Source organism: Lactuca sativa, chromosome 8, assembly GCF_002870075.4.
Source record: "Lactuca sativa cultivar Salinas chromosome 8, Lsat_Salinas_v11, whole genome shotgun sequence".
In the NCBI taxonomy this organism is placed as follows: Eukaryota; Viridiplantae; Streptophyta; class Magnoliopsida; order Asterales; family Asteraceae; genus Lactuca; species Lactuca sativa.
The window spans coordinates 183,885,814-183,908,995 of record NC_056630.2 but is presented as its reverse complement, the minus strand read 5'-3'; the positions used below and the strand labels follow the sequence as shown (position 1 = coordinate 183,908,995).

General features: G+C 32.4%; 2 protein-coding genes across 2 annotated transcripts; one reads left to right on the top strand and one right to left on the bottom strand.

The window, feature by feature from the left end:
* Positions 1–315: 315 nt before the first annotated feature.
* LOC111919004 (phosphoinositide phosphatase SAC7) lies at positions 316–6,011 on the top strand. The gene is made up of 20 exons (XM_023914613.2): positions 316–718; positions 1,392–1,472; positions 1,801–1,928; positions 2,038–2,129; positions 2,396–2,453; positions 2,972–3,028; positions 3,126–3,159; positions 3,353–3,433; positions 3,526–3,632; positions 3,725–3,811; positions 4,001–4,078; positions 4,158–4,228; positions 4,318–4,416; positions 4,499–4,598; positions 4,681–4,789; positions 4,882–4,954; positions 5,085–5,178; positions 5,310–5,402; positions 5,489–5,555; positions 5,633–6,011. Exons 1-20 carry the CDS (start codon positions 571–573, stop codon positions 5,758–5,760), a joined length of 1,785 nt encoding a protein of 594 aa, XP_023770381.1. The 5' UTR covers positions 316–570; the 3' UTR covers positions 5,761–6,011.
* Positions 6,012–13,845: 7,834 nt separating this feature from the next.
* LOC111919005 (dehydrodolichyl diphosphate synthase 6-like) lies at positions 13,846–15,274 on the bottom strand. The gene is made up of 2 exons (XM_023914614.3): positions 15,117–15,274; positions 13,846–14,855 (listed from the first exon to the last, which is right to left on the bottom strand). Exon 2 carries the CDS (start codon positions 14,848–14,850, stop codon positions 14,020–14,022), a length of 831 nt encoding a protein of 276 aa, XP_023770382.1. The 5' UTR covers positions 14,851–14,855; positions 15,117–15,274; the 3' UTR covers positions 13,846–14,019.
* Between the last annotated feature and the right edge of the window lie 7,908 nt (positions 15,275–23,182).

The following is a 23,182-nucleotide window of genomic DNA, read 5'->3' as shown; positions in this document are numbered from 1 at the left end:
AGATTTTTATGAGTGGTTAAAACCTACGTCGGTCGGTATAAAAAATAAAAATGTAACATGAACCGTCCAAATAAATACAATGATAATATATGAACAAAACATAACTTAAAAAGATTAAATGCGAATAAAACCTATACTATGTTCCTTAATAAGTTTATCCTTAAATATTTTTTCAAAATTAGTTTTTATCACAATATTTTTTCCTATTTTTATAAGCTATTCACATTTGGTCATTTTGGTGATTAGACTATTATAAAATTAGGGTAATAAACTTAATTAACTTTTAAGACTTGAACATGAATTATTGATAGATTTGATTATCTTTCCAATACTCTAACGTGGGTAGCACAGAGACATAATTTGAAGCATCTGGTTCCTTCATAAGCATTCAAGTTCTTCAAGATCTAATACAAGCACTTCCATTAACAACCGGCCGGCCGCTATACACATTTCTCTTCATCGATTCTTCACTCTCTCTCCCATCTCCGTCTTCATTTTTTCTCCTATCTGTTTCCATATAATTCAATTCTGCTGAAACTGATACTTACGAAGGGATCGGAGGACAAAAAAATGTTGGCCAAGGCAGATCCTTCTCAGAAATTGTATACGCGTATGAGATTATGGGAGTATTCTGATCAATTTGTTGTGGAGCCTAGTGATGGTTCTTCTGGATCTTGTTTGGCAATCAGTCGTCTTAATGGGGCCCTGACTCTCCTTGGTTTGTTCTCGATTTCGTTTCTTTCTCTTCGATTTAGAACTTATTGATTCTGTATTGAAATATCATGTTCTACGAAACTATAAATTTGGTGGAGGGTTTACCTTAATTACAGTAAGCCACGAGATTTGATCATCTCACATCTGTATTAGTATAAGTGCCTATGCTGAAAAACTATTTGCAGTTTGTAATTTAGTTTAGTAATTCATGATTTCTTGTACAATATACTACTCGATTAGAGTAGAATGTTTTCCCTCATTTTCATAAAATTGCTAGACAATTTCCATCTTGTGATATGAATTTCAACATTTCCTCTTTTGTTAACCTAATTCACCAATTGTGATAGCTACCTAGGATAGATGTATCATGTATGTAGTATCCGAAGTCAATGAGCTCTCCCTAGTTTGTAAAATTGCAATAAAGAATAATATACTTTTACTAAATTTCTAATATGATAAATGGACTTCAAAATTCATTATTCAAACCAATATACTTCTATAAATAGACTGTTTTAGATAATTTTGAGAAGAGAAACTTGAAAAATGGTGGTTTTATTAACATTTTCTGAGATCTGGATGATTTTTATAATGATTTTTATTGTTGTTGATGAAAGTTATATGGTTTATGATTATTATAAATCTTGGCTAATGTTTTATTACTGTTTCATTTTATGTAGATGAACTTCCAAACTCTACTGGCCACACTCCAAAAGTTCAGACCATTTTTGGTGTTGTTGGGATGCTAAAGCTTTTGGCAGGTAGGATGATATATATATATATATATATATATATATATATATATATATATATATATATATATATTAATTGACTGTATATCTTGTAATGCCTACTTGCTTTTGGATTTTGTTTGTAATAATCTGTCCAAGCATGCTATATAATGACATAAGTTTGATTAAAAACAATAAGGATTTGCATTATTCATGGATCAAGTTAGCATTTTCTAGTTTTTTTGGGTAAAGTGATTTTGAGTTTGATTAGAAGTAGTTGTGAGAAAACTGATGATTGAGGTAAATGTAAAATTACCTAAATGTCCCTAGGTTTTAAGCAACTGTTTTTCCTTTTCAGGATCATATCTATTTGTCATATCCGAACGTGAATGTGTTGGATCCTACTTGGGTCATCCCATTTTCAAAGTTTCAAAGTTAAAAGTCCTTCCATGTGATCATTCAGTGAAAAACTCTCCTGAAGAACAGGTGAATACAATTATGAAATGAACTTCTCTTTTTAAATTGTTAACCTTTTTGTTTGTTGTTATATTTATAATTTACAGTATTTTTAATATTATAAATCTAATTCTGGCAGAAAAAGACAGAGTCCGAGTTTTCTGCCATGTTAAAAGTTGCAGAGAAGACTCCTGGCCTCTACTTTTCATATGATGTTAACATAACATTAAGGTTCATCTTTTTTATAAAATATAACATGTCTAATGTCTTTCCTTTCTTTTTGACACTAAAGATTTGATAATCTTTGTTGTGAGATCTATCGTTTTCCTTTTGGGTGTTTTTTTGTTATCTTTATTGGGTAAATTTCAATAAATTAGCAATTTACTTTCAAGAAAATTTACTTAAAAATCTATTTTTAGAAAGAAGATTTGTTTTTAAACTCTAGTGATCAAATTAGAAACAAAGTGAACCTTTTTCTGCCATTTTTATCTTTTCAGTGCACAACGGTTGAATGACTTGGGTGATGAATCGAGGCTTCTTCCTCTTTGGAGACAGGCAAGTGTTCCCTTTTAAGTAGAGGGGGTAATTTAGTCAATTTATGTGAAAATGAGTCAATTTGGGTTAAATATTTTTATTGATAAAAAGATAGCTGGAAAGAAAGTGGATCTAATAGGTCGAACAAGTTAAAAGTTGCTCAATGTATAATCAAATGTTCACAACCTCCTAAATCATTTTATTCAAAAAACTAGATCATTTTTTTAATAATAGTTTCCAGTCACTATATTTAATATATAATGGTTTATGAAGTTAAGAAATAGAAAAAAAGTTAACAGGTCAACCCAATCCGTTTGACCCATTTCTTTTATATGTTTTTAATTGTATCTGCACCCATGCATATCTATACAAAAATGGTGCTTTTTGGCATAAAGATTGCCAATTTACATTTTCCTATTATATATATATATATATATATATATATATATATATATATATATATATATATATATATATATATTATATATATATATATTTATTTATTTATTTATTATACAATTGTAATTTATGTGTCACAGGCGGAGCCTCGTTTTCTTTGGAACAATTATATGTTGGAAATTCTGATTGATAGCAAGGTTTGTTTTTTTCACTAACTTTGAAACATGTCTAAAAATCTAATTTCTTCACCTTTCATAAATCTGAATACCTGAATTTACCATTATCTCCTTGCAGCTTGACAAGTACATGCTTCCTGTCATCCAAGGGTGTATCCTTTTTAAAAAAAAAAAATATAATAGAATGAGTATGAGTGTGTTATGTGTGTGTATGTGAGTGTGTGAAAGAGATAGAGAGCTTATAGTTATCAATTTCTATAAATGTGGGAGAATTGCTACATCTGTCTCCATTTGGGATACATTGTCAAATCATAAAGTTATTGTTTTTCCTCAATTTATAATCAGCTTTTCAGAACTTTCAGTCAACTATTGGAAAAGATACAATAGATGTCACCCTCATTGCTAGAAGATGCACTAGGAGAACTGGTATGTATGCTTCTCAATTAAAGAGTTAAATAATAAATATACACAGGTCAGTTTTCTTAAAGTATAAGGTTGTAAATAATAAATATACACAGGGACACGAATGTGGAGAAGAGGAGCTGATTCTGATGGATATGTTGCAAATTTTGTTGAAAGTGAACAAATTGTAAAATTAAATGGATTTACTGCATCATTTGTACAGGTATATATATTTGTTTCATCACTCCATTTTGATGTATCTGGTGTTATTATTAAAATTATTATTATTATTGTTGTTATTATTTTTTTTTATAGGTCCGAGGATCAATACCATTTTTATGGGAACAAGTTGTTGATTTGACATATAAGCCTAAGTTTCAGATTGTGAAACCTGAAGAAGCAGTGAGTATAATACACAACATTTTACTTTCTTACATCTGTATATTGCAACATTCTACCTTTTTTTTTTTTTTTTCTTATTACAACATTTTACTTTGAAAAAGAAATTAAAGTAGGATGTTATAATACACAAAAAACATATGAAAAAAGTTGCATTTAGTTTCTTACTTACACTTAATATGAACTCTGAAGCCTCGAGTTGCTGAGAGGCATTTTCTGGATTTAAGGAAGAAATATGGAAATGTCATAGCTGTTGATCTTGTCAATAAGGTATACAATATATATAATTAATATTAAAATGAAAAGTAAACATGAATAATTTTTTAACTCATATTTATTTTTTTATTAGAGTGGTGGTGAAGGGCGTTTATGTGAAAAGTACGCCTCTTCAATACAAAATATTCTTAGTGATGATTTGAGGTAACAATAAATAAATGTCACTCTTATTTATTTAATGCTATAATGAATAAATAAATAAATATATTAAAGTACATTGCTATTTCTTGTAGATATGTCCACTTCGATTTCCATAAGATCTGTGGACACATTCATTTTGAACGCCTATCTATCCTTTATGATCAAATTGAGGAGTTCCTTGTTAACAATAGGTACATTTCATATTAATAACTTCTTCAGAATTTAATAAACATTTTGTTTGTTGTTTGGATATTTATTTGTCAAAAATCATAGGTACTATTTATTAAATGATAAGGGTGAAAAGATTGAATCCCAAATTGGAGTTGTAAGAACTAATTGTATTGATTGCTTAGATCGCACAAATGTTACACAGGTATATTATATCTTATATCTCTACCTTTTTTTTTTTTTTTTAATATAAATTTATAAATCTTGATTCTTTTTGTTTGTTATAGAGTATGATTGGGCGTAAAATGTTGGAACTCCAACTTCAAAGGCTTGGTGTTTTTGATGCTGAAAAAAAAATTAGCTCTTATCCTAATTTTGATGATTGCTTCAAAATATGTAAGTATTAACGAAATACCTCTTTTAATCATGGATTTGTAGTCTCTTTATTATATATAATAATATGTAAAATCATTTTTTTTATTTTTCAGTATGGGCAAATCATGGAGATGATATAAGCATTCAATATTCTGGCACCCCTGCTTTGAAAGGAGATTTTGTCAGGTGTATTTACATGAAATAGCAATGCAATTTCATTTGATTTCTTTACATGACAATCTATCAGAAAGATGTAGAATTTTTTATTGTAAGGTTGATAAATAATTTATATAATTGTTTTTTTTTTTTTTTTTAGATATGGAAAAAGGACAAGCCATGGACTTGTTAAAGATGGTATAAGCTCCCTAACGCGCTATTACCTCAATAATTTCATTGATGGTACAAAACAGGTAACTTTATTTTTTTCTAAATACAAAATTATTAGCTTCACTTTTTTTTTTTTTTTTTTTTTTTTTTATATATATATATTAAGGAATTGTACTTCATTAGACATTAATCTTTTAATTAATTAATTATTTAGGATGCAACGGATCTATTGCAAGGACATTACATTGTTTCAGTGTCTCGAGACATGGCTCCAAAAAAGCCAAAAAAGAGGGTCGAGTCGTTTGCTGTGAGTATAATTTAAAAAATAATTATGGATTTTCGGTTTTACCTTTTTTTATTTCTAATATTGATATTGTTTTTTTTTTTTTGGAGTCTTTCCCTCTTGCTTTTGCATTGATAGCCATGGGATTCTTTTTCGCCATGTTGTCACTAAAGCAAGGTGAGTTGGTTCAAAACCCCAATTAATCAATTTTCATATTGTCAACTTTTAATTAATTAATTAATTTTTTTTTGTAGTTCGGAATGATATTTGGCAACTAGTATTTTCCCTATTTTGGGGGGGATTAAGTTTAGCAATAGCAGCATTTGTGAAAGCTAATGGTCGGGTTTTCTGTAATCGACCCCGTCTACACATACCTTCATGATATGATTTTGGCTTGCAACCAAAGAACTCATTTTTTTTGGCCTCTTTGAAGAGCTTGTTCATTCATCATATCATACATATAATTATGTAATACTTTTTGGTTGTTTGAAATTATTGTAGGTATTAAAATATAACTTTTTCCTCTTATTTTTCAAATATGTAAGTCAAATATTGGACTCAATTTTATCTTCTATCTTGTACAATGATTTGTTTTGATTAAAAACATTTGAAGGAACTAAATTTTGGAATGAATTAGTGTGTTGAATGATATATATATTTCCTTTCTTGTTACTTGTAGCAAAAGTATATAAATGAGATATCTAGTTTTTGGACCTTGCCCCAAAATGATAGGGACCATTTTGCACTAATTCAAAAAGGGTAAATGTCATTATAGCCCACTCAACTATCGTCATTTATTCCATTTGGTCACTAAAGTATTTTTTTTGTTCAATGGGTCATTAAATTTACAACTTACATGTCTATTAAGTCACTTTCGTTAGTTTTTAACAAATCTTTCGTTAACTAGTTATTATAATTTACAAGAATGGTCCCTATGGTTTCAATTTCTTTTGTGGTTGGTCCTTTATCAGCATCGTTCATCACATGCACCCCACCGTTCACTTCGGGCACCCACCAACGTTCACCTCGAGCAACCCCCACGATTTTTGATTTAGAGTTTAGTTTACCGGTCGATTTTAGTAAAAATACGATACATTTGATAAAAATTTCAACCACTTAAATCCCTTAAATCAACCAAAAATATGCTAGATCACTAAAAATGGTCATCATAGAAGTTTGCAAACTGCATTTAATATTATTTGGAGAAATAGTTGCATGATCAGTTTTTAAAATGGGGTTCTTGTTGCAAAGAAAAATATATATGTTGGTAGTTAGTGAATTGCATTTAGTGTTGTTTGGTGTAATAATTTCATTCGGATAATCCAATTCAAATAAACATGTCTTGCATATACTTTGTGAATGTAAGGAGTATTGATGCATTTTTTATAAGAAAAAGTTAACTCACGAATATCTTATTGATAATTAATTTCTTTTTAGCAAATAGACATTGTTACACTTTCATTAATGTTGATTCTGAACATATTTAAAAAAAATACATTCTTTAAAATTGAAACTCGTTAAAATTATTATTAAAATTAAAACCGATTGAGATTTTTTTTTGTGAGTGATCGTATGTCAGGATAATGGTTAACCGGGTTGCCTGAGGTGAAGAGTGGTGGTTGCCGGAATTGAATGGTGGTGATATTGGTGATGAACTGTGTTGGTGTGGGACCAACCACGAAAGAAATTGAAATCATAAGGATCATTCTTGTAATTTATAATAACTGGTTAACGAAGGATATGTTAAAAACTAACGAAAGTGACTTATTTGACATATAAGTTGTAAGTTTAATGACCTATTGCGCAAAAAAAAAAAATACTTTACTAACTAAATCGGAAAAATGACAATAGTTGATTGGGCTATAGTGACATTACCCATTCAAAAACTCATCTAACACCCTTACCTCAGCTTAACTCCCATACAAGGTGGATTGATATGATAAAGAAACATCTCTTTATACGAGTTTGTGACATACTGGCCAAATGCTCGACAAGGGGGAGTAAACCGGCCGTTGAGGGCTACAGTTAGCCAGGGTTTGGGCATGCCCTACAAATCAAGCACTTCTTATCCCTTTTGGGCTTGTTTTTTCTTTGACTTTTGATGATTATTAGGGTTTTCTTGGTTTATCTACAATTCTAATAAAAGACAGTTTTGAAATGAAATGCCACGTGTCCTTTCTAGAGCTTCTTCCTGCCACATGGTAGCTTTATACACCTTGAAATTAAAATTTTCCCGCTTATGTAATAATTCTTCTTTAAATGCCTTAAAAACAGGAACTAAATTTTGAAACAATCTAATCATATCACAATAAATCATGAATCTAATGTCTTAAAATCGGGAACGAATTTAGAACAGACATATTGAACTTCTTCTCTTCTGTTTCCCACTTAAAATACGTTCTTCTCCACACATCCTAACCTAAATTTTGATGGTGCTTTATTTTCTGTTTTTGATTTTGGAATATATTGGCACCATAAGTAATAACAATAGTTTGGAATACAGATGTGTAATTTTATTGTGCTCCATCGTTTCTCCTTCCGTTCATCAGTAAGGTGTTGTTTGTTTTTTTTAAAAAACCTCTTCAAACCACTTTTTGCCGCGCGGCGCAGTACACGTGCATCCCTTTCCCTCTCGTAATAGTTTGTTTTTGGAAGACTCCATACTACAAAACCTCTACGCGTGTACTGCGTAGCGCATCACTTGACTCATATCTTCAAACTTCTTTAACTTTCATTTTTTCCAAGTGTTTTTTTTAGAATTTTGGTATAACTTATTTTTTTTAAACTTTTATTTTTTTTAAAAAACCTTTGATTTTTTAAACTTTTATTTACAGATTTGATACAATTTCTTTTTATAGTTCCCATAAATTTTTTTTAACTTTATTTAAAAAAAAAACTTCGATTTTTTTAATTTTTTTCCTGTTTCTGTTAATAATATTTTCAGTTTCATTGCATCTTTTTTAACGTGTAGAAATATTTACAAATTTTGTAAACATCGTTTGCAATACTTTCTTAATTTTTTAATTATTTTTTTATGTTTTTTAAAATTAGTTTTTTTGTTCTAGAATAAATATGTTAGCTTCTTTTATATTTTTTTAAGTTTCTTTTTTTAAAGTTTTATATTTTTGTTTTTTTTACGTGTTCTTTTTAGTATTCTTTCATTGTTTTAAGACTAGAATTATTAAAATTTCGATGTTACGAACTATTTCTAGTTGATAAAATTAGTTTATTTAAATTTCAGTTTACTGCAGCAGTCTGCAGATGTTAAAAAACAAACATGCTTCTTATTATAGACTGCAATCGTTTGTTCCACATCTTCTGCTACAGAGGATTGCAGAGGTGGTCCGTAGACTTTATGAATTTTCTCTTCGAGAAAACAAGCAGCACCTAAGTCACCAAAATCGACTCCAATTACTTCTTCGCTATTTCTTAAATTTAGGTGTTTCCTGGTTTAATTTTTTCAATAATTAGGTCAATCTCACAATTTCCCCGTTGCTACAGGGTTCCCTTTTCAATTTTGTTACTGTTAGATTTATCATAAATTTACTTGAAGGTAAGTAACAAAGCTCTTCTTAAACGATTTGTTAGCTACATATTTTGATTTTGATTTTAATACGTGGAATTTGAAGTTTTCGCAGGCTTCTTATGTGCGTTGATTATTCAGTCTATTTTAATTTGATATAATATCGAATGTAGGCGTATAAAAGAACAAGTGCAAATACAAAGATCTCTCATTTAGTGGAAGAATCAGTTCCAGGTCACCACAATGATTCAAAGAAGTCTGATTTTTTGTCTGATAATGATTTTGCTCCTCTTGGGTAACATCTTATTCATTTTAGTGTTATCTAATGTAACGAGTATTAATGTTTCATGACTTATGCCCCAATTTGTTAACAAAAGTTTTTTTTTTCTCTTTTGCCCATCATTGCCTCCAAACATGAGTTTTTTGTATAATTTGTATTGCTCATTTCATGTATATTGCATTTGGTGGCTGCATCATATAAGAGTGTGGATTAACCTGTTACAATTTCGGGGGTGGGCTATTATACACGCATTAGTAAAGACCGCATCTTTTAATAGTATCATGCATTCATCTTTCTTACTTCTTGACTATTGGTTATTCTTACCAATGTTATCGAATGTAGTCTAAAAATCCAATTATTTAAGCTTAAACTTAGGTACTGAGGTCATACATCCTTTACGGTCTTTATAGAGTGTTTGAGCTTCAAAGTCGATGATTATTATTACTACCTAATATGAAAACTAACTATACATGCAAATAATAAACTCTAGAATTATCGGGGACAAAATTGTCTAAAAAAAGGGGTATTTGTCTATGATACAAGTCGAGATAAGTTATTTCTTCAAAATTTCATGATTTTAGGGTTTATTCAATGATTTCAAACTTTTCTTCCTGAGCAGGACCAGACCTGGATTCTTTCTTATGCATTTTGGCTCTTTTAAGGATAAACTTTCTACTCGTGCTCTGATACTAAATTAAGTACTATTGTCAATGATTTATGGTTTCCTTTAGAAAGTTCCTCAAAGAAAATGAGCATGAAATGAAAGATGTTATGGTGTTTGATTAATAAAATGTGCAGGAAAGGAAAGAGGATCCTAAAGAACAGGTAGTTAGTTTTAATTTTGAGTTTTGGATGAGTAATAATGAAAAATAATAAAAGATTTATTATTAGGAGAAGTAATGAAGTAAAAGATATTTTTTGGTATAGGGTGCCCTTTAAAATCATGAATTGTCCGAGAAGGGTGCTTTTGGTATTTTATGGAAAATGGGTATTGATAACATGTTTGGTACCGGTACTGTGACGGCATAAAGAATTGAAATACTTGGTTCAAAACTAAAGGGCATTAAAGTTGAGTATGGAATAGTAGTGATAGGAGCAAATGATGGGTTAAAAAGAAAAGAAAATGATATTTTAGTCTATTTACCCATTTTGTAGATTTTACAAGGACTAGGGCAGAAAAAATGATGGATTTCTTGCATCAACTTTTTATATAGGTCAAATTAAAATTGTTTTGTATAATTGTTGCTGTTACAATAACTGTTATTCTTTTATTTGTTTGGTAGTTATTGAAATTTTGATGCAAACCTAAAACTTCATCTGATTATTTTGTAAATATATTTGGGTGTTGGAGTTAATAATTTCGGTATAATGCTGCAAATTTTACATAATGGGTGATGATCTTAAACTTAAAATCTAACAAGGATATGCAGTGAGTAGATTAAGTTTTTGGAAAATGAGTACTTATAAAAAATGACAAAAAATTGAAACTTAAACACATTTGTTGATAATATGTTCATATTAAAATAACAGGCAAATACCGTCTTATTCATCCACTCAAATTGCTTATACTTAAAACAACAGAAACATTATATTGTTAAAGATTGATTCAACTAATAACAAAGAGCAATAAAACATTTTTAAGTATCTTTTTTATAGATGCATCATATAAAATACCAAAAAAATGTAATTTTAGTACTTAAAAAGAATTAAAGTGTAACATAATTTATTTACATTTAAAATGTCCAGGCATGTAATTATCAATGGTTTTAGGTTATGATTTCTTAAAAATAATTTATGGATTTTGTTGATTAATATATTATCGAGTTATATATATATATATATATATATATATATATATATATATATATATATATATATATATATATATATATATATATATATATATATATATATATATATATATATTGAAATAGATAATTTTTTCTATTCATCTTCTAAGTCACTAGATAAACACAAATGACAAAATTGACTATCTATGGGTTTTGAGGAATGGATGTTTAATTTTTGGAGGAGATTTCAATCTTGAGTTTTTTTTAGGGAGTCAAAAGGGTTTGATTTTTTTTACATGGGGTCTTATAATTTAAATTTAATATGTAATAATAAAGAATAATATATGTTTGATAAAATGTAGAAATTTTAATTTATATAAGGTTTTAAATGTTGGTGTAATGTGTATGAACTATGAAGTGCACTCAAAATTTGCAAATGTATTATTAATTATAATGTTTATTAACTTTGGAACATGTTTTAGGTTGTTACCGTGATGTACATGGGTTATAACCTAGTTTCATAATAATTAGTTTCTTTTAGCATTAGGATCCATAATATTAAAAATTGAAATGCTAGTTTTTTTTTTTTTTTTTTTTTTTTTTTTTTTTTTTTTTTTTTTGGAAACGGCAACTATCTAAACCTACTCCTAAATATCATATATGTCTCCTAAGAGCCTTGAAGCCATGACCTCTCATTTGAGAGGATCACTCTTGACCGCTAGACCAAAGGTCTTTTGGTTTATTCTTTTCATTATGAGTAGATTAACAAAAACTCTTATGAGAAAGTTATAAATTACTTCTTTTAATGATTCTATTCACACCCTCCATTTAGATGCACCATATGGTGGACAGATGTGTGTAGTTGGCCCCACACACATATGTACATCATGGAAAGTATATCCTGTAACGATTGAGATACCAAATAGTAGCACCCAAAACTCACCACCTAAAGAATAGTGATTATTCTTGAGAGGAGTGAAGCTTAGGTTCTGTTTGGTTTGCAAAATGTTTCTAACGGAAATGGAATTGGAAAAAGAATCTGTTAGGAATTTGAATCCAATTCTATATCCTGTTTGGTAGCGACGGTGGTAGTAGTGGTGAGTGATGGTGGCGGCAGTAGTGGTGGTAGTGATGGCAGCAGCGGTAGTAACGGCGACGGTGATGTTGGTGGCGGCGATGTTAGTGGTGGATGATGGTGGTGGTGGTAATAGCGGTGACAACGATGGTAATGGTGATGTGTGATGGTAGTGGTGACGATGACTATTGGTGGCGGGTAATGGTAGTGGTGGTGGTGATAGCAGTGGTTGTTTGTGGCAGGTAGGGATGAAAGTGGGTCCAAACCCGGACCGGATAGACCCGGACCCGGAAAACCCGGAACTGGTTAACGGGATTTTATAGAACCGGAAACCGGACCGGTATATAGGAACCGGTTCCGGTTCGGTTCCGGGTATGGTTCCGGGTAAAGTGGGTCTAGAACCGGAAAACCCGGAAACATCAAATTGGGTAGGTTGGAACCAGATAAAGTGGGTTTAGACCTGGAAAACCCGAAAAAACCGGAATTTTTTGGTAATTATTACTACTTAGTGGGTTGAACTTTGAAAATTTTCATATTGATATCTCGACTTTGGGGGGCTCTAACTTATTGAATACGAAACCACAATTAACAAAATTAGAGTCTAAAATCATGTACAAACTCTAAAATACACTCCGGAAAAACCCGCATGTCAATCCGAATTTAAACGAATGAGATATACTTGTGTTAATATTTTCACATAATACAAAGTACAAAAACAAATAGCTGAAAAGTTGAAAATTTTCAGTTTTGATATCCCGACTTCGGAGGACTGTAAATCATTGAATGTTAAACCAAAAATGACAAAATTATAGTCTAAACTCATCTACAAACTGTAAACTAGAAGTTGAAAAAAACCACATGTCAATCCGACTTCAAACGAATTAGATATGCATGTTTTAAAACTTTCACCGAATATAAAAAAACTAAAAAACTAAAAACTTTCAGTTTTGGTATCTCAACTTTTGAGGACTGTAAGTCAATGAATATAAACCGTATGTCAATTGGAGTTGAAACGAATAAGATATGCATCTTGTAAACGTTTCACAAAAAGTGGTTCCGGCCCTAAAAGTGGTTCCGGTTCCAAAAACCGGTTCCGGATTTTAGACCCGGTTTACCCGGACCCAATGGACCCAAACCCGGATTACCCGGAACCCGGATAAAGCCAATTTTTAAACCCAGAACCGGACCCGGTTCTATATATTCCAGTTCTAACGGGTCCGGTTCCGGTTCGGTTCCGGTTCCGGTCTGGTTTTCCGGTTCTAAATCTCATCCCTAGTGGCAGGTGATGGTGGTGGTGGCAGTGACACTTGGTGGTCGGTAGCAATAGTGGTGAGTGTTGGTTTTCTAATAAGTAAAGTGAGTGTTTTCGTTATTTGCCACTTTCCTAGATGAGAAGTAAAGTTTTTTATCCAACTTTGAAATGAATTCATTTTCAATATGATAGAAAATTTATTTCATTTAAGAATCCATTTTCCCTCTAAATCCAACCAAATATATGAATTTCAGGGAATTAAAATCATTTTCCCTATGAATTCTAATAATTTTCTACCAACCAAACCCTTAATATTTTTCTTGACTATATTCCTTCCCATCATAAGTTAGTATCGTCCTATATTTGGAAGTAGTGAACTACATTAACCAAAACATAACTCCTCTTGCTAACCATGAAGGAAAATATGATATAACTCCACAAGTTTAAAACACAAGATCCATTAACAACAATAGTATGTAAGCGATTTTAGGCATAATTTGATGAAACGTCTTACAAACCTAAATTGACATGAACCAACATAGTAAAATTACTTTAAACTTAAACACCTTACTATAAGACACTTTTGGGCATATAAAAGTTGCAAATTACAACATATACCAACGTAGATTTATTTATAGAGAATAGGAACCATAATAATAATAATAATAATAATAATAATAATAATAATAATAATAATAATAATAATAAATAACGTCGTAAATCAAGCATCCTTCTTTTTCTTCTCCAAATAGAAATAATTCTTTTGGTATTTCAAGATCGCCCAAACAACATGTCGGAACCCCATCTCCGGCCATAACGCCTTCGGAGAATACAACAAACTGTTACTGGTCTGCCACAGCAAAAAGTTGCTCAGCCGCGTCTCGCCGGAGCTCCTCACCAGAATATCAGGATCCGGTACCACCCCCATATACATCTTCTTCTCCAAATCCACCACTTTGATCACCTCCTCCTGCTCCTCCTCCTCCACTTCCCCAACTTTCCGGCGACTTTTCTCCTCGCAAGCTTCATAAATAGAACGCGGGATTTCATGCGACGAAGCATATGCCACACATACCAAAAGATAAGTTTTCGTGTTCATAGCCGTTGCTTCCATGGCCTTCTCCGCCGCTGTTCTCACCTGATCAGAAAGCCGATTCAGATCCCCAATAAACAACACTCGGATTCCATACCGATTCACCATATCTAATTCTTTCAAAAACCCTTGGATCTTTTCGTGCATTAGATCCATTACGTATTGGACTTCATCTGGGCGTCTGTTGAAGTTATCGAGGCTGAATGCGTAAACGGTGACGTACTTCACTCCCATCTCGTAGCAGTATTTTAGCAGCGACATGAGTGCTAGGAATCCGGCTTTGTGGCCTGCACCTTCTTCGAGCTTCCATTTTTTTGCAAATCTTCGGTTTCCATCCATGATGAACGCGATGTGTTCTGGGATTGGACCAGATGATATCACTCGAAACAAGAATCGTCTCATGATGTGTAATCCCCCTACGAACTTGCTAACGACGCCAGTTGTTCTTTCTTCTTCCATTTTTTCTGTCAACAATCAATTAGAAACAGGATTGAAGACACATCAAAATTTGATCATGATAGATATCAGAATTTTTTTTGTCAAATTATAGTTAAACACAGTGCTGATATACGTTTATGAACGAAAACAATGGAGCTCAACACTGTAATAAGGAAATTATGTGTAATCATAAAGAATTGAGCTGCGATCATCCAACAGTTAAGTCTCTGTTTGATGTCGTTCAAGCAAGAATTGAAACAGAGTATGGAGAATTATGAAGGACTTACAGTGATTTAGTTTATGTTAGCGATGGATATCACTGGTGAAGAAGAGAACCCGCTTATTTCTGTTCATAAAAATAACTTTCAAATTCATGATATATACTCAAAGAGACAGGGGTAGAGAGAAATTAGTGAAGGAGATTAAATGGGAGATAAAATTGTTCAAGAACATTCCTTGGACCGGTCATCAACCTCATATATACACCTTAACTAAATTATCCTAATTTTTGTGAATAACATTTTCACAAAGAACATGTAATATTTATAAAATTAAAAATATTTGCAACATCTGTCCAACAACTTATTGGCTACTGTGTAGATGATATTGAACGAACCACACAATAATATTGTGTGCTGTGTATATTTATATTAAAAGATTACAATAGTATCTCATATAATAATGAAGAGATAATACACAACAATACGTTTTAATATAGTTCTAGATTATTATCTAATATCCCCTCTCAACGAATTGGTGGTGGACCAAGGCGAAGCATGACACGAAAATGTTCAAATTGCGGATGTGGAAGACTTTTGAAGCTTGGTATAAATGCACTTAGTGTAAAGTTTACTAAAAGCCACAAGTTCCCTGACAAAATGATAGTCCAGGTCAATGTGTTTGGCGCGTTTGTGAGAAACGGGATTCTGAGTCATGAACAACAGTGTAGGCCGATCTGGATGAAGAGCATGAAGTTCACGCAAGAGGTGAGTGATCCGAACTATTTCAACTGCTGTGTTTGCCATAGCCCGGTACTCTGACTTAGAACTTGATCGGGAAACAGTAGGTTGTTTCTTGGCACTCCAAGAGATGAGATTTCCACCAAGAAAAATCGAATAGCCATAAGTATAGCGACGGGTTTCAAGACAATGTGTCCAATCAGCATCAGAGTAACCCAAAAATGGTATTTGTTTGTTATGGCGAAAGTAGAGACCAAAGGAAATTATACCTATAACATATCGGAAAATGCGTTTAACAGACTAAAAATGAGTAGTGGTGGGAGCATGAAGATACTGACTTGCTTGATTGACAGCATAAGAGAGATCAAGCCTTGTAATAGTTTTTTTTTTTTTTTTTTTTTTTTTTTTTTTTTTTTGGAAACAGCAAACGAATTAAGTGGAGCCTACTCGCAATATTTCAACGAGCACCCTGGGTTTGAGCTCCTTTACAGGGCAAACCCAGCCCCCATAGGGATTTCCAGGGAAAAATTCCCCACATGTGGCATCACAAGAGGTAGTTTAAGGGAATAGAACTCCCGACCTCACGCCCCATATGGGTATAAAACCCGGTGCATCAACCCAGCTAGGCTAGACATCACTTGCAAGCCTTGTAATAGTTAACTACTGGAGAGCTTTAACCAATGACCAATAGAGAGTGGGATCAGAAAACAAGGGACCATCCAAAGAAAATTTCTAATTGACAGCCAAAGGAGTTGGCATGGGCTTAGAGTCAATTAAACCAGCACGGGTGAGAATATCAATAGCATATTTAGCCCGACTTAAGAACAGGCCATCAACAATGTAGCTTACTTCCAAACCAAGAAAGTAATTAAGATCCCCCGGATCCTTTATGGCAAACTCTTGATTCAAAAGATTCATAAAATTAGAGATGATTGATTCCTAATTACCGGTAAGAATTAAATCATCTACACAGACAAGTAGATACATGATACAATGTAACACAAATAAAATTCATGAAAATTTAAAACTTTTTCAAGCATCTGAAAACCATTATTTATTACAAAGTGTTTCAAAATAGTTTCATATAAGAGTATCCTAGAAATTAAAATCATAAAATGTGCGGAGATGCACGATCAAGTCTTCGCCTTCTCGCGATCATCCGAAATACCTGAAACAAAATCCAAAATTGTAAGCCCGAAGCTTAGTGAGTTCCCCCAAATACCAACGTCATACAAACCATAACCATATCATATCATATCATATCATATCATATCATATCATATCATATCATAACAAACAACATGCGTATAGAGTCTGCAGTATGACTGGACTGCCCTCATCGGGCCTTCAATTTGTTTGGCCCACTCTCAAAACCTTCAGCATGTCTGGTCTGCCCTCCTGAGCCTTCAGTCTGTCTGGACCATTCTCCGAACCTTCGCTCTGACTGATACGCCCCGATGGGTCTGTAGTCTATCCGGACCGCCCTAGGTCTGTTGGCCTTCAACATAAAGCAGGACCGCCCTGATAGGTCTGCAGTCTATCCGAGAAGCAGTTGTTGGATTAGTGTCTAAGTCCATAACTATTTTGGTATGTACTTGACCCGATGGTGCATGGTCCTTTTGGGTTGCCTTCACTAAAGCAACTTGATAGGATGAATTATGGAGAGAAAGGATTAAATATGATTTATTAATATATTATGAGAATAATATATTAAAGGAGAAATCATATTGTTTAATTAATATTAGTCAATAATTAATTGGTAATTAGTTTTGTGACTAAAAGAGATTAATTAAACTTAAGGGACTGGAATTGTAATTATAAGATAATTGCAATTTGGGCCATGGATTGCCTTGTATTAAGGAGTGGACGAATTCTATGGGGAAATCCATATGGAAATCGTCCAAGGCCTTAAGGAAAGGGATCCATGGGTTGCTTAGGGCTTAAGCATCCAAATTAGGGTTTCCTTGTTAGATAACCCTAATAGCCTCCTATATATATAGATCCCTTATGACCTAAAAACGTGGCTAAGCATCCTTCTAGGGTTTCACACGTTTTTGGGCAGCCTCCATCCTCTCTCCTTCTTATCCTCTTGCTCTTGGTGTTTGTGAACCATTAGAGGAGTGACACTTGTGACTCTAAGCTTTCTAAAGTCAATACAAGGAGGAATTGGGATTGTTATTGCTACATAACAATCAAGGTAATATCTTAAACCCATTCTTATGTTAATATGATTAATTGTATGCTAGAATTAGGGTTTATAGTCTTGGATAACTTGCATGTACAATAGAGAAACCTAGATCCAAGCATTAGGTTTGTATGAGCACATAGGATGTTCTTATGATCAAAACCCATTAGTGGTATCAGAGCCTAGATTGGTTTCTATTGTATTGATGCTTTGTATGTTGAAAAAATTCGATTTTGTGTTTCTGGGGGCTGAACTTGCCGAGTTTTCTAGATGAACTCGCCGAGTTCATGATGAACTCGACGAGTCCATTCCTAACTCGACGAGTCGGCTGGTCAGTTAGAGGGAAAACTGAGATTTCTTGCTGTTTTTGCTTGAGGACAGTTACCTTATCATATTAGATCAATATAAATCCGATTTTTTGATATATATGACTATATTCTTGATCTAATTGAAGATATTTATCAATTAATAAAATATTTGTTTCCTTATGTGATAATTGATTAATTATTTTGATTAAATTGGTAAATTGTTTTGCAAGAAATCATTAAATAAATCAAATATGGATAATTATGTAATTAAATGTTAATTTAAATTATTTGTTATTTGATCCTTGTGTTATGAAATGTTTCATATTTTCCCCTTTAAGTTTTATAGTTTAAATTTGACCTCAAAAGTTTTGTTGTTTTGAAATTTAAATAGTTGAAACCCTATTGTTTTGAAAAAGGTTTCAAAACTTGCCCTCAAGTTTTGGAATTTGAATTTTGATTAATAGTTTAATTTTGATGTATATTTAAATTCTAAACCCTAATGTTTTGAAATATTTTAAAACTTTCCCTCAAGTTTTGGAATTTCAAAGTTGATTAAAAGTTTAATTAGGAATGTTAAATTCTAGAACCCTAGTATTGTTTTGAAAAAAGTTCAAATCACACCCTTATGGTTTTGTTAATTAATTAAGGTGTATAATTAAAAGAGGTTTAATAAATCCATAAAAGTTTTGGTTTAAAATTTAATTGAATTAAAAGTATAATTGTTAAATTTGACCACCTAATATTTTAAAAGTGTAAAATACACCCTATACTATATGTAACATTAAAAGTCTAACATTATATATATGTATGAGTAAAAGTCAGTCTTACCATTAGTAGGCCTCATTCCCGAAACTGGTCTATAAGGGGTGTTTAAGGAAATTGCCTATAAAATGGCGATTGAATGGGTATCCACTCTTACCCACCGCACTCTTGACTAGTGGAGGGTCGTTAGCCGAACGGGTAGGATAGGATGAAACCTTCCATTATAAGTATAATGAATTACTAAAGTAACTAAATGTTTTTCAAATTCCCAATCTTAGTTACTTAGGCAAAGTGAATTGATGCAATTCCATGAAATTACACTTTGTACCCTTGCAAAGACGTTAGTGGAGCGTGTGTGGTTTACCGGCACACTAAATGGTTCTAAGCAAAGGTAGCAAAGGGTGACTCAATGTTTGTCATAGTTCGGTGGAGCGTATGTGGTTTACCGACACATCGAATAGGTGACTGTAACATGTGGGGGCACCATGTAGTTTGCATGGTTATTCACACCCGCTTTGTGATCCTCAGCATCCCATTCACAAACAAGAGGGGCATATCGAGATTTAAACATGCCATTGAAATGTTCAATGAATCTCATAGGATCTAAGAGTTTTCACAGATTTAAAACTTAAATTTCTTTTTCTTTTTTCATGGTGGAAATTAGTGAATCGCCATTCACTTACCTTCAAATGTTCTGCAATTTGGGTTACGACATCCCTCTCCCGAGTTGTAGCATATTGTGTTGAGTCCTAGCCTTAGTATCCCATTTGGGTGATTTACTAAGGACTCAATCAATCAACTAACTTGAATTCGTTTTCTCCCGTTTTGTAGATGTCAAAGTTCGACAACTATGGTCTTCCCAAATCCCGTGGAACTAGCTTTCCACATGAAGATAATATTCCATGATTCGATCAAGGAACAAGAAATCATGCTTCACTTCCTCCACCTCCTCCAATTATTCTCCCTAACCCACAAGTTCAAAGGCTTGAAAAGTTTAAGATCACTCAAGCCCTTTTGGCAAGTAAACAAAAGAAGGAAAGCCGGTGTGTGCACACATCCTAGGGATGAAGTCACACATTGATAGGCTAAGAATGTTGGGATCCGTTGTTTGTGAGGAAATGGCTGTTGATTGGGTTCTTCAGTCACTTCCTAACTCATATAGTGAGTTCGTAAGAGAGTACTATATGATGAACCGCGACGTGACCCTTATAGATCTCACCTATATGCTTATTGCTGCTGAATCAGCAATGGTTTGGCGCAATAGAAAAGCAAAGTTGATTGGTGAATCTGCCTTCAAGACCTCTATGGATATAGACAATGGCAACGAAAGACATGCTATGATCGAAAAGTTTGATCATAAGAGAAAGGCAATGTCTGAAGTAGTTCCATGTCATGTTCCAAAAGAGTCAATTTGCTTTTATTGCCAAGAGAAAGGGCATTAGAGACGAAGCTGCCCCATTTACCTAAGAGATCTAAGAGATGGGAGAGTCGAAAAGTATGGATCTAATATAGGTAAAATCCATTAACTAACTCTTTTAAGCTTCTATTCTAGATTCTTAATACATAATGTGATAAGATTACAATTGATGTTTTGTAGGATCAAAGAAAAGAAAGGAAGCTTAAGGGAAGAAGTGAGCAGAATCTAACCGTGAAGGAATGGATGTCGATCGCATTTCTCGAAGATTAGATTCTTGAGCTAATACTTAGAGTTAGAATTAGATTGCTAAGAAAGATGTATTAGCATAGTTTTTCAATGAATTGTATTGTAAGGACAAATTTTTCCGCAATAAAATAAATTTTGATTTTATATTATTTATCCTTGCAATGGCGTATATGAAAAATTGATGTTTGAATGTTTCTATTATCAGCAATAATGGATTTCTTATTATGTTATTTGTGGAAATGTCGAAGAATTTACCGAATAAGGAAAGTTTCTCATCACCCAAGTTTCAATTGGACAGAAACTTGGAATCATGCAACTTGGTTGCACGATGAATGAGAAATTTCATATTTGGAAATTAGACTAATTCATTGACAAAGTGTCAAGTGAAGGACTAGGAGATCGAGTACACAAAGTTGTGTGTTGGTCAAAGTCCACTATAAGAGTAACAAAGATATTCGTCATATTTTACTAAAAGTTTAGTAAATATGATTATACTTACAAGATTAAGTGTAATTATGAATTGATTGAAAAAGTTTAAATCAATAACAAAACGAATAAGAAGAATCAAGTAGGCAGAAAGATAAAAGTTTCTCCATTCTATGAAGGGAGAGTAGCTTTTATGCTTTATGATAGGTCTTAATGATATCTCAATTGATCCTCTAAGTGAGTCTTAGTACAATTGTATGTTTAAGAAGAGGAATCAAGGATTGGAGAAATGGTTAAATCAAGAGGTCAATCATACTTCGTTCCAAAACAAGTCTTAGAGTTAAAATTGCGACATTGAGTGATAAGTATTAAGAAGGTTTATAGCATTCATCAAATGTGGAAAAGTTGTGATGTCTTGGATAAGACAAAGACCAACTAGGACAAATTTATGAAGTGTTTTGATAAAAACTACACTAACTCTCGAATATTTGGTTGTCAAGAAATATTTATTGACAAGAGAATCTTATATGTCAAGGAGTCAGTGGGAGTCTTAATGGTCTTGAAAGGTTTCAAGAACAAATCAAAATAGACCTTATCGATCATCACAAGCACACGAGTTGAGGTTTACAACCTATCATGTTGATATTATTTTGTTTCTGTGCCTATCCAATCGAGTTAATTATGCATGTGAGTCCTATGAGTTCTCATTTGAATGCATAAAAGGCAAGGAACTTGATCAATGGAAAGTACATTGATAAGAAAAGGTGAGCTGCTTAACTACTTGGAAGACATGGTGGGCAGCTGTGCTACCATAAGGCAAGAAATCAAGATTAAGAAAGTTCGATCCATATGAGTTTGAATTTGTCGTAAACTTTGGTTTTAACAAACTCACATGGATAGAAACACATACACCGTTTAAATCTAAGTGTCATAAGATTTCCTCCTTCATGAAAATGATTGTGAGGAAATGCTTTCACTAAGAAAGATTTTAAGAACATAGTGATTGTAAAATTGCATTCTCGAATTCGATTATGGTTACGGTATCCCTTTCTATAATTTGAATTGTGAGGTTTGGCAATTAGTCTTAATTGTTTAGACACATATATAAGCTATCTAAGGCAAAGGTGTATAAGTTCAAGAAGCCTTGATAAAAGATTATCAAAGCATTAAGTATTAGAAACATGGACTTAAGAAATTCAATAGGTATTAAATTTCTGAAAGTTAAGATGTTTCTGAATACATGTCGAAGCTAGTGGGAGCATAAAGTGTTATGTTTTTATAATAATCATCATGATAGTGGGAGCATAAATGTTATGATTGTATGAGTATTAAGGAAAGTATTGCAAGTTAGCAATATTAATTATAGAAAAACAAGAGCTATACCTTGCAAAGTCGTAAGTGTTGTAAAGTTGTTTTACTATAATTAAGGGAGAGAATATTATGCTTCATTTCAAAACTAAAGGCTTAGGTTGTGGAATGTTAATAACTTAGTCAAAGAAACATAGTGTGTTCTTAAAATTTCGATTATGATTACGACATTCCTCTTCACAATTCGAATTTTGAGAACATAGAAAATAAAATATTATTGCAGAAGATTGATGAAGTATCAAATCTTTATGTAAGACATTTTGCATCGTGTCCCATACGCTTCGGGTATTGGATCGATTGCAAATGCTATAATATTTGACCGTTCTAAAATTTTCCGAATGTCTAGCGCATTTAGAGGGAAAAAGGACAAGAATCGGTTTTGACTAAAATAATTAAACAACTATCAAAGGACAATCCAAAGTTCGCCGATGATTGGTCGCTTATGAGTAGTTGGAAGTATAGTATTGGAAAATATGGAAATGTTTCCATATTGGATGGACCATATCGACATTATTATGAATAGATAAGATTCTATTAAGAATGAGTTGTCATATGGAAATTATGGAAGCGTGTCCATATTGGGAATTGAATATTGAATATCTATGTCTAGATTAGAAACTTTTATGCAAAAGGATGTTCAAAGGAATGTACTTTGAATGAGAGACATCATATCTAAGGAATT

What these genes read in the sequence shown, in the direction of transcription:
- LOC111919004 (XM_023914613.2), top strand. Translation starts at nt 571, where the DNA reads ATGTTGGCCAAGGCAGATCCTTCTCAGAAATTGTATACGCGTATGAGA. An exon ending in TGGGGCCCTGACTCTCCTTG is followed by an intron (nt 719 to 1,391) that starts GTTTGTTCTCGA and finishes CATTTTATGTAG; the next exon opens with ATGAACTTCCAAACTCTACT. An exon ending in CTGTTGATCTTGTCAATAAG is followed by an intron (nt 4,079 to 4,157) that starts GTATACAATATA and finishes TTTTTTTATTAG; the next exon opens with AGTGGTGGTGAAGGGCGTTT.
- LOC111919005 (XM_023914614.3), bottom strand. Translation starts at nt 14,850, where the DNA reads ATGGAAGAAGAAAGAACAACTGGCGTCGTTAGCAAGTTCGTAGGGGGA.